Source organism: Mus pahari, chromosome 2 (genome assembly GCF_900095145.1).
Source record: "Mus pahari chromosome 2, PAHARI_EIJ_v1.1, whole genome shotgun sequence".
NCBI classification, from domain to species: domain Eukaryota; kingdom Metazoa; phylum Chordata; class Mammalia; order Rodentia; family Muridae; genus Mus; species Mus pahari.
Window position 1 is genome coordinate 161,676,602 of NC_034591.1, and position 26,078 is coordinate 161,702,679.

The 26,078-nt window shown below is 44.6% G+C and overlaps 1 protein-coding gene and 1 pseudogene across 1 annotated transcript in view; one reads left to right on the forward strand and one right to left on the reverse strand.

The window, feature by feature from the left end:
- The window catches only part of Pthlh (parathyroid hormone like hormone), an 11,157-nt gene extending 5,733 nt beyond the window's left edge, over positions 1 to 5,424 (reverse strand). The window contains exons 1-2 of the mRNA XM_021191325.1: positions 4,995 to 5,424; positions 4,681 to 4,806 (exon numbers count right to left, since the gene is read on the reverse strand). Coding sequence (XP_021046984.1) covers positions 4,681 to 4,781 — 101 coding nt within the window. The 5' untranslated portion in view covers positions 4,782 to 4,806; positions 4,995 to 5,424. The remainder of the gene's footprint in view (positions 1 to 4,680; positions 4,807 to 4,994) is intronic.
- A 4,776-nt stretch (positions 5,425 to 10,200) lies between these two features.
- LOC110316959 lies at positions 10,201 to 13,764 on the forward strand (annotated as a pseudogene).
- Positions 13,765 to 26,078: the final 12,314 nt, after the last annotated feature.

The window sequence follows — 26,078 nt, forward strand, 5'->3', positions numbered from 1 at the left end:
ACACACACACACACACACACACACACACACACACACACACTGTGAGACCATGATAACACAAACTGATGAAATAGTGTGAGAGTAAGGCTTGAAGACTGAGGCAGGACTGAAGGGAAGACAGCTTAGAGAAACATCAGACCAAGATGCAAGAATGTAACAATTATGAATACTCATCAGGAAGGCTAAGGCAGAGGGAGAGGGGACCAAATAGATTAGTTTCTGCTTACAGCAGAGGCAACAGATGGTCTGTTTCTGAATTTTGCCTCAATGATACCCCTCTATTTCTCTTAATGTTTTCTTTTTAATTAAAAACCTGAGAGGGATGGAGGAAGATGGTCAGCACCCGTAATTTCAGTGCTTAGAACACTTAGGTATGTAGCTTGCCTTAAGTTTGAGGGTACCTGTGTTTTATACCAGTCACTACCCGTTACACCAGTAATTGGGCTTGCTTCAACTTATACTTTATTTTCTCCTTCCTCCCTCATCTCTTTTTTTATTCTTTCTCCTCCTTTCTTAGACTCCCAAGTGCTGTCATCAATAGGTGTGCACCAACATTTAAAGCTTTAAATTAAGTTTAGACAGTAATCCCAGTTTCCACCAGAGGACCTCGCCCTCTAAAATGGTTTCTCTTCAGAAGAGTGTATTTCACAGGTCCACTTCCTGAGTGTTCTTACTTTGTTCTCAAAAGACTATCTGGGGCCTTTTGGCCTTTTTAATAGAACTTTGCCAACTCCTCAAAGAAACAAGAGACTATTGAACAGCATCATTAGGCCCATTTTAAAGAGGGGGAAAGTGAGGATAAAATGACTTCTCCTAGTCCATATGAGGAAAGTCCACAAACCAGGGCTTTTATTCTCAAAAGTCCTCAAGCTCAAGTAAGGCAGAAATGAGTGCCACAGCAAGGGGACAAGGACAGCAGAGCACAGTAAACCCATGAGGATGGACCAACCAACTCCACCCAAAGTCGTTTTCAGCAGCAGAACTAGGAGGCAGGATTCTCAGAGCTTGGTTTATTGGGGGGCGGGGTGGGGTCAGAATGCCAGCTTCCTTGTAGTTGTATGGGGCCTGACTTTAAGCCATATAGCTGGTTTACAAAAAAGACATTACTTCGTGAAAAGGAATTTAACAGGAGCCTGGTTTAAATGAGGCATGAAGGGGGCACTCTTCCTTTCTGAAGGTGCCACATGTGAATAGATTAAAATTCTCTTACTCTGGTAACAGTAATCTGGAAACTTTTAAAAGTCTACAAATTTGAGGTTTGGGTACAATGTATTTATATCCTCCAATAACATTTTAAAGGACACAATTAGTCTAATGGTGGTGGCTTTCAAAGTACCACAGCTTAGTATATTTTACCAAAATATCCCATTAGAAAGAAACTTTTGCTGATAATTAATCATCCTAGGGACTTTTATTTATTTCCTAATTCCTGGCTGATGTACTTCTTGTCTACAAGTTAATTCTCAATTCTTTCTGAACTTGGAGCCAAATCTTTGCTGGTTGGTCTATTTGAATCAAGTCACCACTGCCCCTGCCTCTGTCATTGGCATGGGTGTCTGTCATGTTGGCCAGCCCGTCACTGTGAGTCATGGCGCCTTCACAACTGAGAAGCTGTACTTTCTCAGGATGGTTCTCACAGAAAACACAACAGTTTATCCTTGTGTTTTATAAAATGCAAGTAGCATGGTGTTTGGTACCTCTCCACTGTACATGGTTCCTATGTTACACACTCTTAAGACAAATTACTTAATATCTTTAGGACAACTGACTTCACTGTGGAGAACATATATCTATTTGGGAAATTGCAGTGATATCTTTATCATCAATGGGAAATAAGCTCCATGAAATTATCCAAAGTATTATAAGAGATGACAGAGATACTTGACATGAACAAACAGGATAGATAGATCTTGGTTGTGAGAAATAAAACATTAAGGGATTTTCAACATAGATAACACTGAAACATTTTAGCTGCAAATATAGCAACAATCATTATCTGTAAACACATTTCACAGCACAGTGGATCTTATTACAAAACCAAAGTGCCAGCATGGAAAAATAAGTGCGTTAATGCTTTATTGTCTTCTTTGATTATTGTGAAAGAGGAAAAAAAAAAGAGAAAAAGAAAAAAGAAAAAAATGGTCAAAAGTTTAACAGCAATAACCTGGACTTCAGTTAAAACATAGCTGTTCTGCTAGAAAGAAAAACACCCTCAAGGGAGTTTCCAAGGAGGGAAATGAAGTATCTCAGGAGCTGTCAAGGAAAGGGGACAGCAACCATGGAAAGTTCTTTGCCCAAGTTTGTGTGTGTGCTGATGTGAGGCTTGGGGGATGCACTAGGAGTTTGAGAAAAGCTCTGTGGTCCACAGAGGAGACAGGGTTAGGGTGTTAGAGTTAGCATGACTCACAGAGCTGCCTTCCAGTCCCCGTGACTCAGTAGAAAGCTATTCCTTCATTATGTGGAATAGACCCAATCTGGCCTAAGCAAGACAGCCAACGATGCCTCGGGCTTCTCCATCACTCGGGGTTCCCTCGCTATGGCAAACATGGAGAACCTCTAACCACTGTGTTTGTCTACACAGCAGTCATCCACACCAACTTTCTAGTAGGCAATTTGATCTTGAGCTAGTCGTTACTATTCACCTTCTGATGGAGTAGGAAGCACACTTACAATAGTCTCTTGTCTCTAAAAAGGTGCCAATCTTTAGCTTAAAAATCAATATATCTTAAGCAGTGTCCCTAAAATTGGATATTAGGGTTTGATGGTAAGTTAGAATTTCTTTCATGGAGCTAGCCTGATTTTCGGGAGTAGTCCATAAATGTTTTGTCTAGCATGTGTGCAAAAATAATGAGTTTTTCAAAACCCCCCATTTGGCTATGATGATTTCAACTCCCTCGAAAAACCTCCGTTGTGATATGATGTGCTACTAGCCATTAGGTGTGGGAGTGAGTATCTCATAGTTTTATAACCATGGCCAAGTGTGAGCATTTAACTACACTATTATATTTCACCTACAAACAGAACTAGAGCAGAGTCCCTAGCTGCCGAATGGTTTCTGAGGAGTAGTTCTGTAATATGCAACAAAGAAAGAGTTAAAAACAGCTGTAAGGACAGCTTAGTGCTATTTTTATTCCGTCATTGTAGACTCAAGCATGGCTCATTTACTCTCTCTCAAAAGAGAAAATAGGTATTAAGCAACTTTAAAGAAAAAGTTGGCTCTGTTCCAAGACAGAAATTCTTATCCAAATAAATACAGTATGTAAGTGTGCTTTAAAAAAAAAATCAGCTCATCTGTATTTATATTTGGATGTTAGGTAATTGAATTTCACACAAGTCTCAAAAATGAGGGAAAAGTCTGAAGACAATTTTGAGAAGTAAGCCAGCAGTGCACTCCCTCTTGGGACAATGCTGCCTTATCTCCAGTACAATGCTCTACACAACTTGCCTTAGGAGATTCATAATAGAGTTTCATTTTGGTGCCAAGATCCAGACATGTCTAAAGTAATTTCATTTAAAGATTTTCTGCCGAACTAATAAGAATAGACCAGAGGCAGGCGCTGAACAGTTGCCTTTTTGTATACCCTCGGGAGTTTACAAGAAGCACCAGGAACCTGACTGTAAATATTAGGTAGATATTGCTGCTTCTCTTGTGAGGTGAGCAAGTCCTCCTAATGCCTTCTCCAGAGCCAAACGACTCATTTCTTAAACTTTATGGTTTTCCCATCTTGAACAGAGCCTGTGCTAAGAGAGCAGTCCTAGACGGAATTACATCGACATCGATGAGACAGACAGATTCAAGCATGCCTACTACTTCCCAAACACTGCGGCGATATTTTGTTGGTGTACTTAGATTTATTCTTATCTCAAAGTCAAAATCACTCTTCTTAAAGAAATCAGAAATTCAATCACCAGCTGAGAATGACGAACTACAAGCTTTCAGACCACAATGCAAATATTTCGACTCCGGATTAAAGAACCGTTAGCAATAATTCCAGGAAAAAGAAAGTTTCCACGCCTAAAGTCCATTTTGGAGGCAAGCACACTTGCCTTCCTGAATGGTATCGATACTAAAGTTGGACGTTTGCCACTAAAAAGTTGTTACTACTAAATTATATAATATGCTTTGTTATGTAACACAGTCCTGTTTTATATGCTTAAAATTATGTCATTCATAATAAAACTAGACACAAAGTTTTTGCTTTTCACACACAGACTGCCACCCACATTTAGACATATCCACTTGCGTGTACACACACACACACACACACACACACACAGGCACACACACACACAGGCACACACACACACACACAGGCACACAGACAGTTCCTGAATCCCTCAGTTTCCTGCTGAGTTTCAGAACCTCCCCGTGGATAAAGTAACTTTGGTGGTTGCCTGCAGACAGATAGATATCTTGACGGCCCAGGTTCTGAAAAAGACTCCCTCTTATGGAAAGGCACATCAAACTTGTTTCGTGCCTGTCCATTTTGGGGTCTCACCAGCTCTCTAGATGGCTCTCCTGGGCTCAGCCCTTTGCTAGCAGGTACCCCATGACTGTGTCGAACTCAGGTTGGGAGCATCAGGGAACCCTAGGCTTCCTCAGCATCGCCCGCCTCAGCTTGGCCACCTCTGGCGCTGGTCTTCCCCACCCCTCGCCCCAGGAAGAAGACCGGTACTTACAGCCTGCGGCCAAGCCCCTCCACCGATCGCCCGCGGGAGGGCACAGAGTAGCTGAGCAGGAATACCAGGACACTCCACTGCTGAACCAGCCTCCGCAGCATCGTGCCGCTCGCTGGCTCTGGGGACCTGCAAGAGTGGAACCCGAGGTTCAGTCCCGGCTCTCCATCTCTTCCTCGCACTGCCCCGCTCCCTCTTTTGGAACCCCGTGGCTTCCCAACAGCCACTCCAAAGTCGAGGGCATCTCACAAGTTACGAGGAAAAAGAAAACAAGAAAAAGAAAGCAAAAAAGTGTCTCCGAGCCCCTGAGCACTTACTTTTGTAGGAATCAGCGCCTCCAACTGCGCCTCTCTCAAACCGCACAGGCAAAAAAGGGACCCGAGAGGGGAAAAAGCAATCAGAGAGCTTCCTCTGAAAGAAGAGCGAAAACCGGGCGTTTTACATAGGCGTCAGGGATGCGTGGCGCGTTGCTGTGGCTCCCATAGCAATGTCTAATTAGTCTTGGAGGCAGCGCTCTGGGTCGTGGGGCAGGGCAAACCCCTCTTCAAACTCGAGTGTCCCGCAGGAGTCAGCTGTCCTGCGCACCGGGCCTCTGGGTGCACAGCCACTTGCGGCAGAGCGCGTATATATACATAGCTGTCGGTCTACCTCCTCCGGTGGGCTGGTTGCTTCCGGAAAGTTGATTCCACAACGCCCTTGAACAAGTTGCAGGCGCGCGTGTCGTGGATGCGAGGGCCAGGTGGCCGCGAGGGCGGGTTCCGGCAGCGGGGCGGAGCGGCCCAGCTGGGGCGGCGCAGGTTGGAGAGGAGCTGTGAGCCCAGCCCTGGAAGGTTCACACGCTCCCGGGCCAACCTGCTGAGAAGTGAGCGAGTCGCAAAGAGGTGGCGCCCGAGGAACGCGCGCCGGCGGAGCAGGCAGGGGTGAGCGGGCCGGCGGGGGCGGGGATCACAGGGGAGCCCGGAGCCACGGAGCCCCACCCCAGTCCTGGCCCGCGTGGGCCGATCTGACACTCTTCTCCTCCTGAACCGGTCTGCTGTCGCCTGAGTCGCAGGTCCAGGAGTCCAGGTCCCCACAAGCAACAAGAAGGAACCCCGGGTGGCCTGCGAATCCCAAGAGTCCCAAGCTCGCTTGCAAGCTCGCATTGCACTGCTGCAAGCCAGCCTTCCTGCCTGGTGTGGCCTTCTCCTGGGAAGGGGACTAAACCTAGCACCCAGAAGAGCAAAGGCGATTTTTGGCCTTACTGTCTGGAGCAGGTCCTAGAAAGGGTGTGTCAGCAAGGAAGAAGACCCACTTTGTGATCACAGAGGACCTGGAACGAGCAGAGTCCTTCTTTCCCACCTTCTTCTGATAACCTATTCTATGTCCTGATAAAGATTCACTGAGTGCCCAGTTGCTTCAGCTTCTCAGTGCTGCTGGGCAGGGAGTGAGGAGTTGAGGGGGGGGGAGTTATGAGTTACTAATTGTCACCATACAGGAAAGGGTCTAGAGGTGTGTGTGTGTGTGTGTGTGTGTGTGTGTGAATACTAGTTCCCCCAGGTCCTAGATCCCGCTGAAATGAACATGGGAACCACTCAAAGAAGTTTGCCTTCTAGACAATACTGCTGGAAATTTTCATCTGTCTCTCTAGGAGGCTAGTGTCACTCAAAGACCTTTGTCAGACCTGGGCTGTCACCCTGATACTCTACAGACTTCTGGGGTGGGTACTGCTAGAACTTCTCACCCCTCCCCTCCCTGAAGGCTTGCTACTGGCTAGCAGTTAAAGCTTTCAGCTGTCTTGGGCGGGGTCCCCTCTCATCAGAAGCCCTTGTCTCTTTCCCTTGATTCCTTTAAACTCCATACTTGTTAAAAAAAAAAAAAAAAGTTGGCTTCTTCCCACCTTAAAAAGAAACCTGGGAATTTCCATAACGTCCTTTAAGTGGTTAAGAATTTGTAACTGTTAGACATGTTTACCTGGCACAAAAAGACAAAGTTTGAACCTGTGACACTCTGTGATAACCCTTCCCCAAAGATGCTGGAGCCCTAATTGATCTGGAGTGGGGAGCCCCATGAGAGGAAAAGAAGGAACTCACAAAGCAACCATTCTGCTGCGTTTCCTGAGATTTGTTTAATGTTAAACATGATATTTGCTTCACCACCAAGAAAAAAACTCCAAAGGTACTTTGCCAAGTTTCAAATTACTTTGACTTAAAAATACTCCCCCAATAAAAGGTTGAAACAAAAACTAGACACACTGTGCGTTTAAGGCTGGAATCTATACACTACTTTGATTTTTATTTTGTTTTTGTTTTCCTAATTAGACAAAATTGACCCCATACCCCCACCTTTCCTTTCTCTATCCCATCACCCACCATCTTTTCTGAGGCTAATGTAAAAACATCATCCATTTTAAAAGAATTTCCTCTCCTGGAAACACAAAGAGAAACTATAGAGAAACTATAGACAATGAGGAATAAGTAGCTTTATCTCCTCAGAGTTCAAACACTTTCTCATGCTGTGTTACTTCACTTTTTCCTTGAGTTATAAGCTCCTCCACATTCTGATCAAAGAAGGGACATCCTGTCAGTCTCATTCAGAAATATTTGCTTTGTAAAATCAAGTCTTTAATGAATGAAAAGCTTTGTGTAAGTGGTCTTTTCCGTTGTGAGGAAGCAGGTCCTGTTCCTTTCCTGATGTAGAAATTATCTTTAGTGTCAGCCCCTGATTCTTTGCCTTGGCTGCAAAGGGTGTTTTATGACATCATAATCTAAGTTACAATCTTGCTAAGGACACAAAGCAGCAAGGAAGCAGAGTGGGGACCCAACCCCCAGGCTTATGAACAGGTCATGTGATCAGGTGACAGGTTTGCTTAGGCTTCCTGTCACACAAGTCCAGCTTGGCAAGCAGGAGGTTCTGAAGGCCTGCCACTGCCAGTCCATACTCATGGGAATGCTAAGCTCAAGAGCAGTGTCTAGGCTCCCTACTCTGTAAATGACAGTTTTCAAAATCCAGCTTTCAAGGAGGGGCCTCGCACCCATACGTTCACCCATAAGTTCACGGTAGCCACCAGTTATAGGTATTACCTGGGTGTTTCCTCTTTGGAGAGAAGTTAGTGAAAAACTCAAAGTTTTGTATTCTGTACTTCCTTTGTCTTCCTTTTGGGTCAAACAATAAGCAAAGAAATAAACATTTGATTTATGAGTTTGAGTAATGCTTTGGATTAACCACCAATTCTCACATCTGTCTGCCAGTAGCTCCAAGTCAGGTCTCCAAAATTCCACAAAACCAGACAAAGGTACGCATCCTTTCTCCCCTCTGGCCACTTGGCTGTTGGCAAAAGTTACCCCTCCAAGTAGCATCCACGCTTGATTCTGTGGGATCACAGTTCTGATGACTCGCCCACTGAGACAGGAGGAGAAGGCTAGGCCCTCAAGGCTGCCAAAAGGAAAGGGAATATGAGGCTTGAGCGTCCATAGAGGAGGAAGCAGCCTGCTCACGATCAGCTTGTGCTTAAGCGAGGCTAAAGCTCTGCTACTCCCTGGAACGCCGCTCCAGGGAGGGGTTGAAGAGTGTGCCAGGCTGCTGAGGGTCCCCTGTGGTCAGAAAAGCGGGTCCCACACTTTTCCTCGTCCATTTAAACCTTGGAAATGTTCTGCTTTCTCCAAACATGACCCGAAAGCCCGGCTAGGAGACGCTTTTCAGAGCCCAAGATGATGTGAGATACAAATGTCTTAGGAAAATGGGTTCTCTATGTCCCACACTTGTGTATCCTCACGCCCATGGCTAGCAAGAAATATCTGAGAGGAGGAAGGAGGGAGGGAGGGAGGGAAACAGAGAACATCATTTGGGCTGCTGCTCACTAGAAGTCTTTTGCTGAGTCAAGTTCTTGGCTCCCTTGAGCAGACAGCTCTGGACTTGCATGTGACCACAAATAGGATTCAAAGACACCCCGTGTTCAAAGGACAGTCACACCATCACATCTCTTGCCCTGCTACAGAAAGTTCTAGCTGTGGTCCAGTCCCATGTGAGCTGCCTAGAAGGTGGCGTCTCCAGGTGAGGCTAGGACCTGGGAACATTTACTTCCTTATCCCCATTGTCCTTCCAGTCCCCTGGTAAAACCAGTCACCTTGCAGTCCCTCCTTGGGGCAGCCCCTGCACTGGGTACCTGCCTTCTCAGGCAGAAAGACATGGGAAGGTAGATGAGGCTTTGCATCTGTTTTGTTTTGAGCAGCTCAATGGTTCTGGGACCTGCCTGCTTTTTCAGTTTGTTAGAATTGAGGCCATGACAGAGCACAGCCTCCTTTTTGGATCCCTTTGGCTTTGTGGGCCAGATATAGCAAGAAGAGGCCAAGGGTACTTGGGAAAGCATCTAGGGTAGGGACAGTCTCTACAGCAGCCGAGTGGCTGAGTGATTGCACCCCCATTTCCAGGAAGGGGGCGAGTTTGACTTTCATGGAGCTTAGACTAAATGGAAGCTTTAGGAGCCTGGGTCCTCTTGCCTTCATTTACCCAATATTCCTGGGCTTTCTTGGCTATGCCTCCTAAGCTTCTAGACTCCCCATGGCCAAAGATTTGCCCAGAGCAGAAGAAATGGGGCATTCTTCCTCCATTGCATCTTGCAAAGGGATGGGGGATGTTGGGTGCCTTCCTCCAAGTTAGAAGTGTAATAAATCCCACGGAGATGGTGAGGATAAATTCCCAACAGACGGGCTGAGAAAAGGGTGGGTGGACTGCTCCCCTTATCCCAGGCCAGGGACTATTTCTTCCTGCTACCCTCCCCAGTTCCTTAAAGCTCACTATCGGCCAGAGGTCCAGGGCCGCCTGCCTGCTTTATGTCGTTTAACACACGCTGTGCAGCCAAGGAAGGGTGAGGGGCTGCAAGGGAGAGGAGAGGAAATGAAGGAATGGTTGGAGGTTCTCTGTGCCAGAGGTCTCCATATGATGCTTAAAACCCAGTGACTCTAGAAAAGATCACGTTTCAGGCAAGGACTTGGTTATTTAGTCCTGCTGCCTGCCCCACACGAATGCTGCTTGCTTGGCGCTGGTGCGGATTGCAGAAGGGTGCAGAGTGAGGAACTCGTTTTTCCAGCGTGGAATCCACCCTGCGGGTGGCTCCTTTGGAGTTTGTGAGCTGCGCGCAAAGCTGGCTGGGGCAGCAGTGAGCTGTCCATGGTGGTTAAGACTTGACGTGCGTGCAGGCGATCCCATCCAGCCCTTAGCCCCAGAGCACAGCCTGGGACTTTGCCAGCCCCTGCATCGGCTGCATGTATGTATGCCTGCATATGGGCAGCTTCAGCGAGATTTCTCACTCAGACAGACTCTATTCCTCGGGCGCATGGTCAAACGTCTCCTGTTCAAATTGCGGAGTCTCTGCCCAGCTCCTTCCTGAAGCGGGCTGTCGCCCCCAACGCCACCTTCCAGGCAGCACCTCACAATTTTTTGACAACCTTGGCGACCTTAGCATCCTCTTTCTCTCTTCTCTGACCCACCCTTAGCTAGAGGATGAGACCTATGTCAATGATCTTGTCATAGGTGGGAAGCAGCGAGATGGGTCCACAACTCTCCCTTTTTGAGAGGTGGGAACTGAGTCCCAGAGTTGGTTAGGTAGCACTAAGATTCCAGTCTGGTCATTTCCTGGGGATGATGGATGCAGTAGACCTTACTGACCAGAGGTTAATTTTCTTTAATCATCTGAGCCTGCAAGGTTCTGGTCCTTTCTCTTAGCAGTAGAGGAAATACATTACTACAGGAGATCGCTCTTAGGTCCATTTTGCACTGTGTTCCAACAGACTTTCAAGTCAAACCTAAAACAAGTTCTTATACATGGTAAAACAAGGAATACATTGACTTTTAATAATTGCCACATTTCACATTTTGTCTTCTTTCTTCCCATATTGCTGTTAAAGATTCATTCCCATTCGAATAATACATTGTATATTGAAAAAAAAAACCCTACACACTATTGTGGACATTGGTTATTATGTTCATATTCTGCATCTTTATCTGTAGACTATTGTTATGAACATCCAGTTCATGAGAGACCTTCAGTATAAGGCATGTGCACAGAACACAGATTTAGTGTGTTTCTCTCCCTCCTAGTCATGACATAGGGCCAGTGAGATTGCTCTTGGAGAAAGGCAGCTGCTGCCAAGCCTGGCGATCTGCGATCCATCTCCTAGACCTAGAAGGAAGTGTGAGGCATATACGGTGTATTTTATTATTGTCTTGTAATTTAGAAGGTTAATTTTCTCCTGGGAGCTCCTTTTCGACTTTCATTTTTGAAGTCTCCGTGGGCATTTGTGAGTGTGTACACATGTACTTTTGTCTGTGTGAGTGTAGGACTGTGCATGTCACAGTGTGCATGGTCAGAACACAACCGCATTGTTGGCCCTCGCCTTCTGCCATCACTGGACACCAGGTTGCCGCTCTGCTGTGCACGCTGCCCCAGCTGCCCTTGGAGCTTCTGAGCATTCTTCCGTCTGGTCTGCCTTCCCATCTTGTCACAAGAGCCCTAGGATTGCAGGAGTGCGCCCGTGGGTCAAACTTTCCCTGTGTTCTGAGGATCCAGGCTAGGGTATTCATCTTTGTGCAGCCAATGCTTTACTTACTGAGACATCTCTCCCATATGCATTCTTTTTTCTGTGGACATGTATGCACAGGGATACCACTTTCCTCCTCAGAAGAAGTATCAGTGGTAGGATCAAACAAACCCATCTCTCTTGGCTTTTTATTTGGATGCTGGGGATTGAACTCAGTGCTTGCAAGACTCGCATTTTAAAGACTGAGACGAGCCACTAGTCCCTGCTCTACGACTTCCTTGGCACTTTCCCCCAGTGACAAAGAAGACTGAATGATATAAACTAGCTTCCATTATCTTATACTTTATGTTCATACAATTTAGAGTGTTCTTCCTTTTTAATGTGTGTGTGCATGCATATGCCTGTGTGTGTGCACATGTGAGCCTGTGTATATGTGTATGCGCACACATGTGCAGGTGTGTACACGTGTGGGCAATGCATTTGGAAACCAGTGCTTACTCTTAGGTGTTGTTCCTCCGAGGCCATCCATCCTGTTTTTGGAATAGGCTCTCTCAATGAGGTCTAGGACTTGCAGATTAGGCCAGGCTGGTCACCAGCCTAGGAATCTGTCTGTCTTCCTGGGACTGCAGGTGTTCTACCATGGCTGACTTTTTGGGTAGGTGGTAGGGAATCTGAACTCAGGTCTCTTGCCTACACAGGAAACATATTACTAGCTGAGCTATTTTCCTAGCTCCTACTTTTGCTTCCATATTGTCTCATTAATGATCCATTTTTCTTTCTCCTGTGATGACATTAAGTCAGTTTTCCATTTTGTTTTCTTTAATTCCTTTGCTTTCTGCACTTTCAGCAGCTGGGGACCCCAGGCCTCATTCATGCTAAGAACATGCCTGCCACAGAGCTATGCTCTAAGACTTTGGTTTATTTCTTTCTAAAAGGGTTTGTCCTAAGGAGTTGTTAATTTGGTTTTGAGGTCTTTTATCTATTAAATTAAAATTTATTATCTATGGCTTTATCTATTAAATAAACCCACACTTATTGGGGAGCTTGACTCCATGCCATTAGCAGCTTGTTGTGTCCCCTGCATTGAAGGAGGAAACCATTTGGAAACTAGTGGTTCTATGTCGATGGATGCTTGCTTTCATCCATGGGAGTGCCCACTCTCCCGAGCTCTGCTCTCATTCCCAGCATGCCCACTGTGCTACTTCAGTGTAGGCTCCCTGGGGGCATCTGTGGAATCAGCTTGACTCACTGTTCTGTGTTCTCTCCCTGCTCACTTTTGAGAGATGAAAGCACACTTAAAGTTATTTTACACATTGTCCAAAATTCATAGGCAATGCTATTTGATCTGTTCCTGGGAGGCGTTCAGCAGCATGTTCTTTTAAAAACTTATGGCAAGGAGTTGGGGAGATGTCCCCATAGCTGAAGCCTTGGAACATGAACAGCAAGCATAAAGACCAGAGCTCACTTCTTCAGTGCCTATGTAAATGCCTGCTGGGTACAGGGGCCCCTCAAAGACTAGCATTTGAAAGGGAGAGTCAGGGTTACCTAAGTAAGCTCGCTAGATAGACTATCTGTCTTAGTGAACTCTGGGATCAACTGAGAGGGTCTGACTTAGTAAATATGTTAGAAAGTGAGAAAGGGTCCTAGTGGGGTCGGCTGACTCTGCAGGTCTGGGTGTAGCTGCGGTTGCGGGTTTCTGTTCCACAGGATAGGGTGAGTGAAAGTTGACAAGAGTAAGACCTACTTTAAAAGATGAGATTTAGAAGGTGAGATTTAGAAGGCAGTGAGAGGGTAAAACTGACTACTATGCACGGAAACGATTGGTGATCCAGGACAAGAATAAGTACAACACACCCAAATATAGGACGATAGTTCATGTAACTAACAGAGATATCATCGGCCAGATTGCATATGCCCGTATAGAAGGGGATATGGTCGTCTGTGCAGCATATGCACATGAACTTCCAAAATACAGTGTGAAAGTTGGCATGACAAATTATTGCACTGCAGCCTATTGCACTGGCCTGCTGCTGGTCCGCAGGCTTCTGAATGGGTTTGGCATGGACAAGATCTATGAAGGCCAAGTGGAGGTGAATGGAGGTGAATACAATGTGGAAAGCACTGATGGCCAGCCTGGTGCCCTCACTTGCTATCTGTATGCAGGTCTTGCTTGAACTACAACTGGCAATAAAGTTTTTGGGGCCCTGAAGGGAGCTGTGAATGGAGGCTTTTCTATCCCTCATAGTACCAAACAATTCCCTGGTTATGACTCTGAAAGCAAGGAGCTCAATGCAGAGGTACATCGGAAGCACATTCTGGGTCAGGATGTGGCAGACTACATGTGCTACCTAATGGAGGAAGATGAAGATGTGCATAAGAAACAGTTCTCTCAGTACATCAAGAACAATGTAACTCCAGACACGATGAAGGAGATGTATAAGAAAGCCCGTGCTGCTATCCGAGAGAATCCAGTCTATGAGAAGAAGCCCAAGAGAGAAGTGAAGAAGAAGAGGTGGAATCGTCCCAAAATGTCTCTTGCCCAGAAGAAAGACCGGGTTGCTCAAAAAGCTAGCTTCCTCAGAGCTCAGGAATGGGCCGCTAAAAGCTAAAGCAGTTTTCTATGAAGATTTTTTGTTTTCATAAAGACATAAAAACATATTGATCAAGCAGAAAAAGAAAAGAAAGAAAAAAGTGAGAAAGGAATCTGTCAGTCTTTCATGCATGCACACTTATGTATGCACACACATGCATACACACACATGCACAGACACACACACGTGCACACACATGCACACACACATGCATACACACACATGCACACACACACACACACACACACACACATGTGCACCTAATGCTTTGTGTTTCATTCCTTTTTCATCTCATCTGTGTTTCTCTCCCTAGAGACCGGCAATTGAGAAGTATTTATGTGGACTTGCACTGTCTCAGGGTATTTCGGGGCTGGGGACATCACTGGGAGGTTAGGGTGCTGGCCTTGTACATTTAAGGGTTTTATCCTTAGCATCAGAAGAAAGAAAAACCAACAAAACAGTTATTAGGTGGAAATATTTATGTTTAAAATTTTCAGCCAGACTTAGCAGAATTCTGTCACACGTTGCTTCTACCGTTTATCCCGCGGAGCTAATAACTAACAAAGGCCCACCAAGGAATGCTTCCCGGTTAGAAGAGGAAACTGGCTTTTGTAGAAAGGATTTGAAAAACTTCTTTTTGTTGTTGTTGTAAAGCTGTTTTTGTAATAGGTAAAAATGTACATGCCGGTGGTGGTTAAATTGATCTTTGAAAGCCTGTGATGGCCTTACACGGAGAGAGAACTCCAGTGTGGTTGACAGGGTTCCAAAACCCCCATGTCTCAAAAAGAGTCTCACTGTCAAGTACACCGGGATGTGCTTTTTGGTCTCCAACACACAGGCTGGGCATCGCAGCCTCTCCCTCATCTCATTCCAACCCCTGTGTGGTAAAACCAAAGAGGCTCTGGACCAGAGGAGGATGGAGGACTTGTGCGGAAAGGACCGAGGAACTCTCTAAGATCCTCCCCTGCCTTCGAGACAGTTGAGAGGCCGCCTGTCTGCTAAGTACTGCAAAGTGTCTCAAGGGCTGTCGTTGGGGCTGTGGACATAATTTATGATTTCATCTGGAGGCTGAAAGAAGGTTCTTGTGTCCCTCTGGCATGGGCAGACCATGTTCGGGTCCAAGCTTAGCTAACAACACCGTAGGTCCTCTTGTTACACACCCAAAACACGAACGGCAAATATTATATTAGACTGTAATACTGCCAAGCCGTGAGGAGGTTGATACATCCTAAGTATATAAACAGCCACTATTATCTAAAGACAGATCACATCTGAGAACCTGGTTGTTATTCCGGTCAAACTGAGAGAACGAAAAACGTAAAAATCCCCCTTGAATCAACTCTTTAAAATATCACGATTTTCCATTCAGACCTTATATGCAAAAAAGTTTTTTTTTTTTTGTCCTGTCTTATACAACGAGATTAATGGCGATCCTTGAAAGTTAATTATGGTACTGAAAGGCTTCAGATACATTTCTGCTAAAAATAAACTGGAAGCAGAATAGTGCCCTGGATTCTCAATTGCTTACATCTGGTTCCTATTTCTGAGAGACACGTTTGGTTTTTAGACAGTTCATTCACAGCCTTTGGAGGTCCTGATTCCTGTCCCCCAGTGGGGAGAGCTTGTGACATCGAGCAGGTTTTGATGGATCCATTGTGAATCTATCCTCTAATAGCTGAACCATCTCTCCAGCCAGATCCATGGATCTCTATTTTCATGTGAACGCTGCAATTTTCTGCACGAGTAGATGAGAAACACTTCATCAGATCTAATCCAGCCTTCTGGGACCAGACCGTGTGGTGATGGTGCGCTACAACCAGGTTCACAGGAGCCACTGGCGAGTTATAGCATAGAAGCCACTCTAGCTCAGACTTCTTGCAAACAAAGTAGCAAAAGAGAACAGAGGGAAGTGAAGAGGAAGATGAGATGGAGAAAGAGAAGCAAGACATGGAAGAAAGAAGAAAGCAAAGAAGGAATTGTTTTGGCAGCAGGGAGTCATCTGCCCCCGAGGCCCCCTCATCACACTGCTCATTACAAAGTGGAAAGTGTTTTTTAAAAACCACATTAATGCCAGACTATGAAGACAAAGAGTTAAACTATGTGGGCTGCTGGCTGAAAACAATCTCTGGAATTCCACCTCATTTGTGGCAAGACCAGGGTGTGACAACGTGGTGACATGTGACGTGGTGATGTGGTGACGTGATGATATGGGACGTGGTGATGTGGTGACGTGATGACGTGATGATGTGGTGATGCAGGACTCGAGTGCTTGCTAATATGGACGGATGTATCAGTGTGACTCTAGCTCTTGAAGTATCTTCTTTTCCTACCTAGACTCTAAGGTTGTTCTTCATGTAAGCAACATATAACCGTTTTCCAATGTATGGTTTTATCGGAAGATCCTACAGACTGGTGTGATTGACAAGTGTCTGAAATCACAACTGGGAGGCTGGAACAGGATGTTCAGGAGTTAGTTAGAGGCCAGCATGGAAGACACAGTGGAGCCCTGTCTCAATCCAAAGCAAATGAATTAGCAAACAAATAAATAAATGATAGTTATCCTTTATAGATGATGCTCCAGTCTCCTGATATCTGTATTTTTAGCATAATACAGGTTTTTTTTATAAAAAAATAATTTTCCCTACTAAGATTCCAGTGTCAAGGATGTAAAATATTCCAGATATGTGTACCTTGCACAATGTTGTCCTCAAAATAGTATTATTTCACTCTTTACTTCCCTGAGCTAGGTAAGTAACTAGTATGGAGAATTTGAATTCACTTCTCTCTGACACCATTTTTTTTTTTTTTAACAGAGTCTCGTTGTGAAGTTCAGGCTGTTGGGAACTTGTGATCCTTTTGCTCACATTTCCCAAATGCTGGGATGGTAGGTATGTGTCACCATGCCTGGGGTGTGTGTCACCATGCCTGGCTTTACATTGCTTGTTAAGGACAATGCAGGGTTTGCTGGCCTTGATTTGGCTCATTTGCTTGGGTAACAAAAATTGGTTCCTTCTTTCTCCCTCTCCCTCTCCCTTCCCCTCCCTCTCTCTTTTCCCTCTCTCCCCCCTCCTCCCTTCCTCTTCCTCTCCCTCTCCCTTCTATCACTGTGGGTTCCTGAAAGCTAAGCCTTTAGTTGAAAGTGGTCAAAAAGAACCATTCTTTGATGATGTTGAACTCTGCTGCTGGGAGATTTCTCACAAAGCAGTCTAATTTTACAGAGTGAAACAAGAAGAATCTCTTTCCGACTAGTTACACAGCCTTATTACCATGCTATAGCTGACTTGAGAGTCAATTTTACTTTGAAGGTCTTAGAATTTATTTGATGCCAAGTTCTATGCTCGGGACTTTAATGAAAGACATGTACTTTTAAGGGAGACACTGGGCCCACAGATGAACTCAATGAGAACAGACTTCACAGCTCTTTCAAAACACATTCATAGTTGCCCTTCACCTACTCCTGTTAGAGGATATATAGTACACTTTTGAAAAAGTTGATAATACATGAAAAAAAACCCACATAATATTTTCTGAGAAGTTGATATCCTATATACTTTCTCTGAAGCTATTGACCCGAGGTCTGTGTTAAAGAAGAAAGAAAAGGCCATACACTGAAGTGACATTTCTTTCTTTGTGGCTTGGCCACATTCTATACAACTGGTGACATCATAAGATCCCTTTTAGGAAGAAGCAGATGTGGAAGGGAAACATGGTGAGTGGGGGTGGGGAGTAGGATGTAGGGGTGGGTATGGGGTAGGGGTGGTATGGGGGTCCGAGTGGGGTTGTGGGGTGGGGTGGGGGTGGGTATTGAGAGACAGCATCTGGCTCTTTGTAGAAAGCATTGTCTGGCTGTTTATTCACATAGTCATTCAAATGATAAGTAAAATAAATGTCTCTTGCATGGCTTGGGTCTGGGTACTGCTCAGTCCTGGGGTTCTCGTGATAGACCCTTTATACCGGTGCATTTTTATGTTTGCATTTTCTAATATACTTGGCTAATATTAAACATATACATCTTTGAATATTAGTGTAATAATGTCTCAGTCACATTACTCCATTACCTATCTTTCCCCACTGAAATAAGCAGAGATGTGCCCCCAAGAAGGCAAAGAACTTTATCTAAGCTGCTGTAGCTCAGGCATTCAGCCAGCAAACAGCCCAGAGAGTAAAAGGGCAAATGAAGGTTAGGTGGTGCCGACTTCTCTAAACCCATGTCTTCGTAAATGCACACACACGTATTTCTTTGATAAGACATATTTTTTACCCTTCACGATTCCTGTGTCCTTATTATTATCTTATGTCAATAAACTGGATAATTATTGATAAAATAGAAATAATGTCAGGTTCAATATGATTTCTTTAAAAATATGTAATGAAATTGACTTGCCCAGGAATGAGCTACTTTTACCATTCAAGGCAAGTTTCTTTTGTGCATTCATCTTACTTCCTATAGCACAGCGCAGTTAGCCTGCGTTTGGTCATCACACACTTTGGCCAGAGTGGAGAGCCATTGTTCCGAACCTTAGTAATTCTAATTCCTGTAAATTAGAAAAGCGTCTATTGTCTTTCAGGCAAAACCACCACAGACGAAGCACTGACGGCAGATTCACACATGCTGAATTTCACCCCCTGTACTAAGTAAACAGGTTCTTCTGTCATGGTGGATGAGCCGGGCAGGGTGGAATCATATCTGAGTCAGAATTTCACTCCTTTCCCTGACTGCCACACTCAACGCTATAATAATGCTCACAAATGCAGTTTCAGTAATTTTTCAAAACCACAATTTCCCCTCACAGAACCTATCATAAATGCGGCTTAAACCCTACATTCTCCTTACATTAGCTCTGAGCTGCACCCTTTCACTTCACTGTGGAGTTAGGTGCTTGGTCTAGAAGCACGTTGGCTCAGAGGAATGAAGACATACACCGGAAGCCTAAAATAAATCTCAGCTGAAATTCCTACAGTTTATGATTCTATATAGAGCCATTTGTCTGAAGCCTCAGACATCTCTGGATGCGTGAGACCCTGTCAATCCTGCCAACAAAGGTCACCGCAAAGCCAGTCGGTTGAAGCCTCACGCGCTCCAGTATTACTGGTAGAAACATGTCATTGACTAGAACTCGAAAATCACAGTTGCTGTCCTGCTCAGTCATCCAAGATCTTGGCCTGGAGTTCTTGGCACTGAGAGTGTTTGAATGGGGCCTATCTCAAGCTCCAATAGACGCACTAGAAGAAGAGAGATTGGCAACGTTTTTGGCTAAGGACCAAGAGTCATGGGTACTTTCATCTTACAAATTGGACACAACAGAGCAGTGTGGCCCAGGAGTTGCTTTGAAAGGGGACAGAAGCCTTTGTTTAAAGGGGCCACACTCTTCATGGAGAGGCAGGATCTCTATCAGCTCAGTGAGGACCACAGAGGTTAGATAAAAAGGCACAGGTGAGCATGAGTAGAGGAGTTTAGCCCAGCAGGAGAGCCCTCCCTCTTCTCCCTCAGCCAAGCAAGCAGAGTACCCTGCACTTCTCAGATCCCATCAGGCACATCCCTTCTTCATCAGAATGTCCCAAGTCTTGTGCCATTTTATCCTGAGCCAAAGAGAAGTGACAAGGAAAGCCAATCCACAGATTAATATACAAGGAGCGGCGGCAGTTGAATTATAACCAAGCAGCTTCCCAGTTTTTAGGTGACAAGGTCTGTCTTTTTAGGCACCGTGAGCAGAGGTGTGGTGGTTTGAGTGAGAAATGCCCCACACTGGCTCATGGATAGGAATATTTGTTTCCTAGTAGTGACACTGTTTGAGAAGGCCTTAGAGCCTTGCTGGAGGAAACATGTCACTGGGGGGTCAGCTTTGAGGATTTATAGTTTGGCCCTACTTCCTGCTCTTTTTCTGTTTCCTTTATGTGGATAAAATGTAATCAGTCAGCTTCCTGATCGTGCTACCATGACACCATGCTGGACATGAGAGAGCTCTATCCCCCTGGAACCAGATGCCCAAATAACCTTTTTTTTTTTTTTTTTCTTTTCTCAGTCACTTTTGGCTATGGAATTTCATCACCGAAACAGAAAAGCAACCGAGAAAGTTGGGATCTTGACTGTAGAGCTGAGATTTCTTTCTTTTGTCAGTTACTTGTATAAATCTAAAAAAGATACACAACCCCTCACATTAGGGTTATTCACTTCTAACATGGGGATGGAGTTTACACTCACTTCCTAGAGCTATGATGATGACTGATCAAAATAACCTGGGGAGAAATATTTCAGAGGCTGTGGAGTTTCGCTGCAATGTTTAACTCTGTCCACAGACCACAACTCACCACTGTTCTGTGCAGATACAGGTAGCTTACATAGTCTTGTGCCTGCCCTCCTGTTACATTTAAAATCATGCTTAGAGAGGCAATGAGAAGAACCCCAAGGCCCAGGATTTTTGCTTCTCTTCTCACGCTTCCAGTGTTTTTCCTTCCTGTGTGAGACAAGTCAATATTAGCACATGTAAATCGGGTCAGGAAATACCAAGCTACCTGATAGCCAGTGTGAACACCAGGCTGAATAGCATTCAACTAGGGGTAGCAAATTGATTTGTAACAGGGTGTTATCTTTCACAATGACTGCTAGTTTCTAAACATCTTTGTTTGGACAGTGAGTGCAGCTGTAGCTATTACAATTCCTGTGGTATCCAATCGTCAGCAATATTCAGTTTTGGGGAGGGTCACTTTGACCCTCTGAGTAACCATGGTAACTAAGGATTTTTCAGGCACAACAACTGACTCTGAGGCTGGAGTCAGAGTGCAGAGATGGCAAGGGTCACTGAAGGGATGTGGAACAGGGCACTAATTCGAACATTCTGTAAATATACTTTAACACAGGAGGAGGGAAAACATTGGAAAGACCTTTACAGGGGAGATTAAAGAAGTGAACAGGGAGCTTATCAAATCCACTCCCAAAATCTTTTGTAAACTTTGTGCACATGATTTCTGAACATGACCAAATTCTTGATACTCTGGGGTCTTTAGGTCTGTTGACACTTAGGTGTGTCCCTTCATCTAGATGGAAGAAGCCAGAAGCAGAAACAAGCTTGTTAAGATTGGACTTTCTCTAGATCATTCTTGTCTGACTTGGGTCTGTGTTTTTCTCTCACTTCTGCCCCTCCCATGACATTAAAGCATATCAGAATCTGATTGTGACGATAGAAGGCATCCCAAACCAGGAACCGCTGCAGATGAGGAAAGAATTTCAAAGCCATGGACCTCTGCAGATGGTGAAGGAATCCCAGAACCAGGGACCTCTGTAGATGAAGATGGCATCCTAAAGGCTAGAAACTTTGAAGAAAACACTTTGCCAGTGAATGCTGCCAGGACATGGTCCACTTCTAGCTTGGAGCCTCAATTCTTGCCATCATAAAAGTTTATATCAGGCTTGGAAGAAATTAATGAGGTTTGTAACTCAACTCATCATCTAATTATAGCACTGAGCTGCACAGGATACATAAACATGAAAAGGGAATTTTTTTCTCTTCCTTTAGAGAGAGAGAGCTCACAGGTTTGTGTGTTTGAGGGTCATTAAGCATATATAAAATAATCAAACTTCCCCCTTCGATTCCTTCCTTGAGTAAAATTAAATGTCAGTGAAAGGGAATCTGCTCTTGGGCTGCCATTTCTCTGGTTAAAAAGTACTTGGAAAAGCTTCTTGCTACTTGCATTGGTCCCAGATCTCCCAGGGACAGAAGACAGCATCAAAGCAGAGTCTTGAAAAAGAAAATGCTTCTCTGTTTTTCAATCAGTGGTGGTTAGAACATCCCCTTGCGAAGAAAAACTAGCATTTTAGGGAGATTTCTTAGAAGGAACTTCTGGTCTTTCCTCACACACCATCCTCCTCCTTAATAAGACTGTGCTCGGTTGATATCCATCCAAGTAAGAGATAGCAGTCTTCAGGGGAAGCAGGCTCCACCCCTGACTTTAGCCCCTGTGGAGCCTCTATGGCAGTTTAAACCAACCATATTCTTTGGATCCTTGTGTCAGGGATTGCTTCAGCATAGGTATATTATCTGATTTTCCAAATAGTCTTGAAATGATGAGGAGCTGCTGCTGGGAGGTTCTGGAGGATTCTCTAATCTTCCCTTCCTGCTATGGATACGGCTGTGTCACACATGGCAGATTCACCGGTGGCCATCTCATGACGGAGGAAGGAAAATCTAAGAATATCTTAGGAAGGCAGAGTCACGGTCACGGTCAGTTATCAGACATACAGAGATTAACCTAATGCTGAATTTTTGTTTTGAAATCATAAATGTCTTTGGCTGTTTTATGGTCAACTTGACACAAACTAGAGACACCTGGGATGAGGAAACCATAATTAGGAAGTTGTCTTTATTGCATTGGACTGTGGGCATTTCTGTTGAGCATTTTCTTGATTGGCAATGAATGTGGGAGAACCTCACCCAATGTGAACAGTGCCACCCCTGGGTAGGGGGACATGAGGATATAAGAAAGCAAGCCTGGAGAGCAAGCTGGTAAGCAGTGTGCTTCCATGACCTGTCCTTCAGATCCTGCCTAAAGGTTTCTCCCTTGAGTTGCTGGGCTGACTTTCTTCCCAGCTGTAGAAATAGTAGGATTATAAATGTGCCCTACCGTATCCAGGTTTATGTGAGTTCTGGGCACCCAAACTCAGGACCACATACTTCATTAGCTGCCTCAAAGCTTGGGAAACTGTGGATGAACACCTTTCTATACCATCTTTTAAGTCAGTCATCTGATTTGATGCAGGTTTAGATTCTGTCTTTTAGTCCTCCTCTCTTCCACCCTCTAAGAAAATCGAAGGTTTGGGATTCAGAAGAAAGACTGGAAAACATGCTGAAGCTTGCCAATTTTCAATAATCATATGAATGTTGCCATAACAACCTCTTGCACTTTTTCCCTTTTGGCCTTCAAACCATAATGCTTACTTCATGCAATAAAAACAGGGTGAAGCTCCCCTTTGATGGGAATGGATTTAGGTTAGGGGTAGACCTAACCCTGGAAGAGTTGAATCTCATTGATTTTCTTTCAGACTGGAGTGACTAAGAGGGCATAGTGATTGCCAGGGCACCATGGTTTAGGGCTCTGTACCTTGTTCTCTATAATCTTCCCACTGCAAGGTCTATACTAAATTACTCTTTCCTTTGTTTCATCTTGCTCTGTGCAGTTCTCTGGGGTCATAGATGGCTAGCTCTCACCAACTTTCAGTGGTAGTTAATATTCTCAACATGGCGAACTCTAGACTCTTCTAGGAGATAAGACTCCAGGGCATACTTTTTTCTTTTTTTTTTCTTTTTTTTTCTTGGATATTTTCTTCATTTACACTTCAAATGCTATCCTGAAAGTCCCCTATACCCTTCCCCCCCCCCCGCCCTGCTCCCCTGGCATTCCCCTCTACTGGGGCGTATGATCTTTGTAAGACCAAGGGCCTCTCCTTCCATTGATGGCTGACTAGGCCATCTTCTGCTACATATGCAGCTAGAGACACGAGCTCTGGGGGTACTGGTTAGTTCATATTGTTGTTCCACCTATAGGGTTGCAGCCCCCTTCAGCTCCTTGGGTACTTTCTCTAGCTCCTTCTTTAGGGGCCCTGTGTTCCATCCAATAGATGACCGTGAACATCCACTTCTGTATTTGCCAGGCACTGGCATAGCCTCACAAGAAGGGAGTATCTAGATTAGGTTATCTGACCGAGGATGATCAATCTTAACCGTGATTAGAACAATCTGTGAGCTTCACCTTGAACTGTATAATAGGGCAGCAGGTTTTAGCACTGGAAGTCGTCATCTGCCACCATGTTTCCTGGCTGTAGATCTGTTGTGATCAGTTGCCTCTAAATTCTGCTGTCCTGACTTCCCCACGTGACAGACTTTACCCTCCAGCGAGCTGTGAGTCCAAATAAACCTTTCATTCCTTAAGATGCAATTGCTAGGTATTTCATTACAACAGCAAGGCAAGTAGCTAAAGATTTTCATCTCCTTTAGAAGTGACTATATTTATTTATTTGGTTTATGTGAGGGGCATACATCCACACAGCAGAGGCCAGAGTTCTCAGCTTCTACTCTGTTGTGGCCCATGACTTGAATTCAGCTCGTTGGGCTTGGTAGGAAGCATCCTTACCACATCCAGCCCCCATTCTTCTCTTTTGACACTCAAACAAGTACACCTTGAGAACCTGACCCAGAGCATGGGGCACCGAAAGGAGCCAGTGGTTTTATTTTGATGTGTCGAGAGTCAGTGGGCCTTTGTGAGTTAGACAGTTGCTACAGTTCTTGAGGTCATGTGGGTTGGAGGGTGGACACTGTTTTCAGTAGATCCGTATCCCAGCAGGCATGCCATACGTAAAGGCCCTTTGACCCTTACCTTCATCAACTGCAAACTGGGAAGGAAACTGCTGAATTCAACACATTTTTGGGAATAAAAACACTGGGTGGAGTAGGGAAGGAATTTATATCAACATGACAAAGGCTATCTAAGAAAACCCTATGTCTATGTAGTATTCAACACAGAAAACCTGAAAGCTTTTTCACAGAATTAGGGACCAGGCCCAGGTGCCCATACTCACCACTTGAATCAGGGTGTTTGTAGAAGCTTTCACAACTGGACAGGAAAGTACCGGCTCTGTGTGAGAAAGGAAGAAGCCAGATCTTCTGTAGAGGACATTCTCTTACACATAGCAAACTCTCCACGGCACCCTCCCCATTCTTGCTAAAGCTAACACATTGTTCAGCAAAGTTGTAGGGCATAAAACTAACTTACTGAATTAGCAACATGTATGCACACTAATACTAAACTACCCCAAAATAAACTATCCAAATACAGTCTGCAATCACATCAAAAAGTTAAAATACTCAGAAATACCTAAACTGAGGAGGTTAAAGACTGAAACTTTAGAACATCAGTGAAGAAAGGTAAGTGGGCTGGAAGACAGAAGATTATTAAAATAAATGAATTACCCCCAAAACAACCTACAGATTCATCAGTATCTATGATGATCCCAAAGGTATTCCTTTTTATAGAAACAGTAAAATGGACCCTAAGTTTATATGGAACTGTAAAAGGTATATAACCAAGCTGTGATAATTAAAACGGTATGCCCCTGGGACGAAGTGGACACTCAGGTCAGTGGAATGGGATCCAGAAACACATTGATGTGTTTAATCATCTGACCTGGAACAAGGTGCTAAGCATACACAATGGGGAAAGATAACATCTTCAAGAGATGGTATCAGGAAGCCTGAAATAATTGGCAATCATACGTACCAACCTGAGGGAGAGGGGATTAAAGGGTTAAGTGGCAAACCTGGGGCAGAATAGGAAAGCTTCATGACACTGCTTGGCAATGATTTCTTGACTGTCAGCTAGAAAGCACAAACAACAAAATGGGAAATGGAGATGGGGGCTGTGCCACATTGAAACCCTCTCTGTGCACAAGAAAAAAAGGGGGGGTGCAGAATGAGATAGCAATCCAGAGAGTGGCAGACAACCTTTGCAAGACACAAAGAGGTTACTTTCCGGACTGTCTTGAAACTCTTCCAACTCAGGCCGGATGTGGTGGCGCACGCCTTTAATCCCAGCACTCAGGAGGCAGAGGCAGGCGGCTTTCTGAGTTCGAGGCCAGCCTGGTCTACAGAGTGAGTTCCAGGACAGTTAGGGCTACACAGAGAAACCCTGTCTCAAAAACCAAAAAAAAAAAAAAACAAAAAAAAAAAACAACAACAAAACAAAACAAAAACTCTTCCAACTCAATGCAACAAAGCAACAGTTTTAGAAGCAATCAAAGGAGCTGAACAGAAACTTCCCCAAAGAAAACAAATTCATAAACAGCAATATTTGTCAAGATGTGCAGTGTTACTAAATATTGGCAAAATGCAAAAAAGTCACAGTGAGCTGTTTCTTCCTACCTGAGGCTGACACAGAGAGCGAAAGGTAACAAATGTTGGTGAAGGTTTGGAGAGGTTGGGATGTAAAATAGAAAGGTTCAGTCATTAAGAAAAAAAGTAGTATGAGTGTGCAGATTCCACCAAAAAATATGAACACTGCCTTTTGATCTAGATCTATCCACCCTACCCCAGGTCTGTATATCAGAAAGATTCAGCACCAGGATCTCCAGGAGACACCAGCACCCATGTGCAGCTTTATTCCTGATAGCTGGGGATGGAAACAAACCAGAGGCTCACTGTTGAAGGTCAGATAAAAAAAATGTGGCATGGTGGGGGTCTGGGGGGGGGCTGTGGTTTAATTAGGGAAAGGCTGGAGGAATCTGAGGCATTTCCCCCATAGGAAAGAC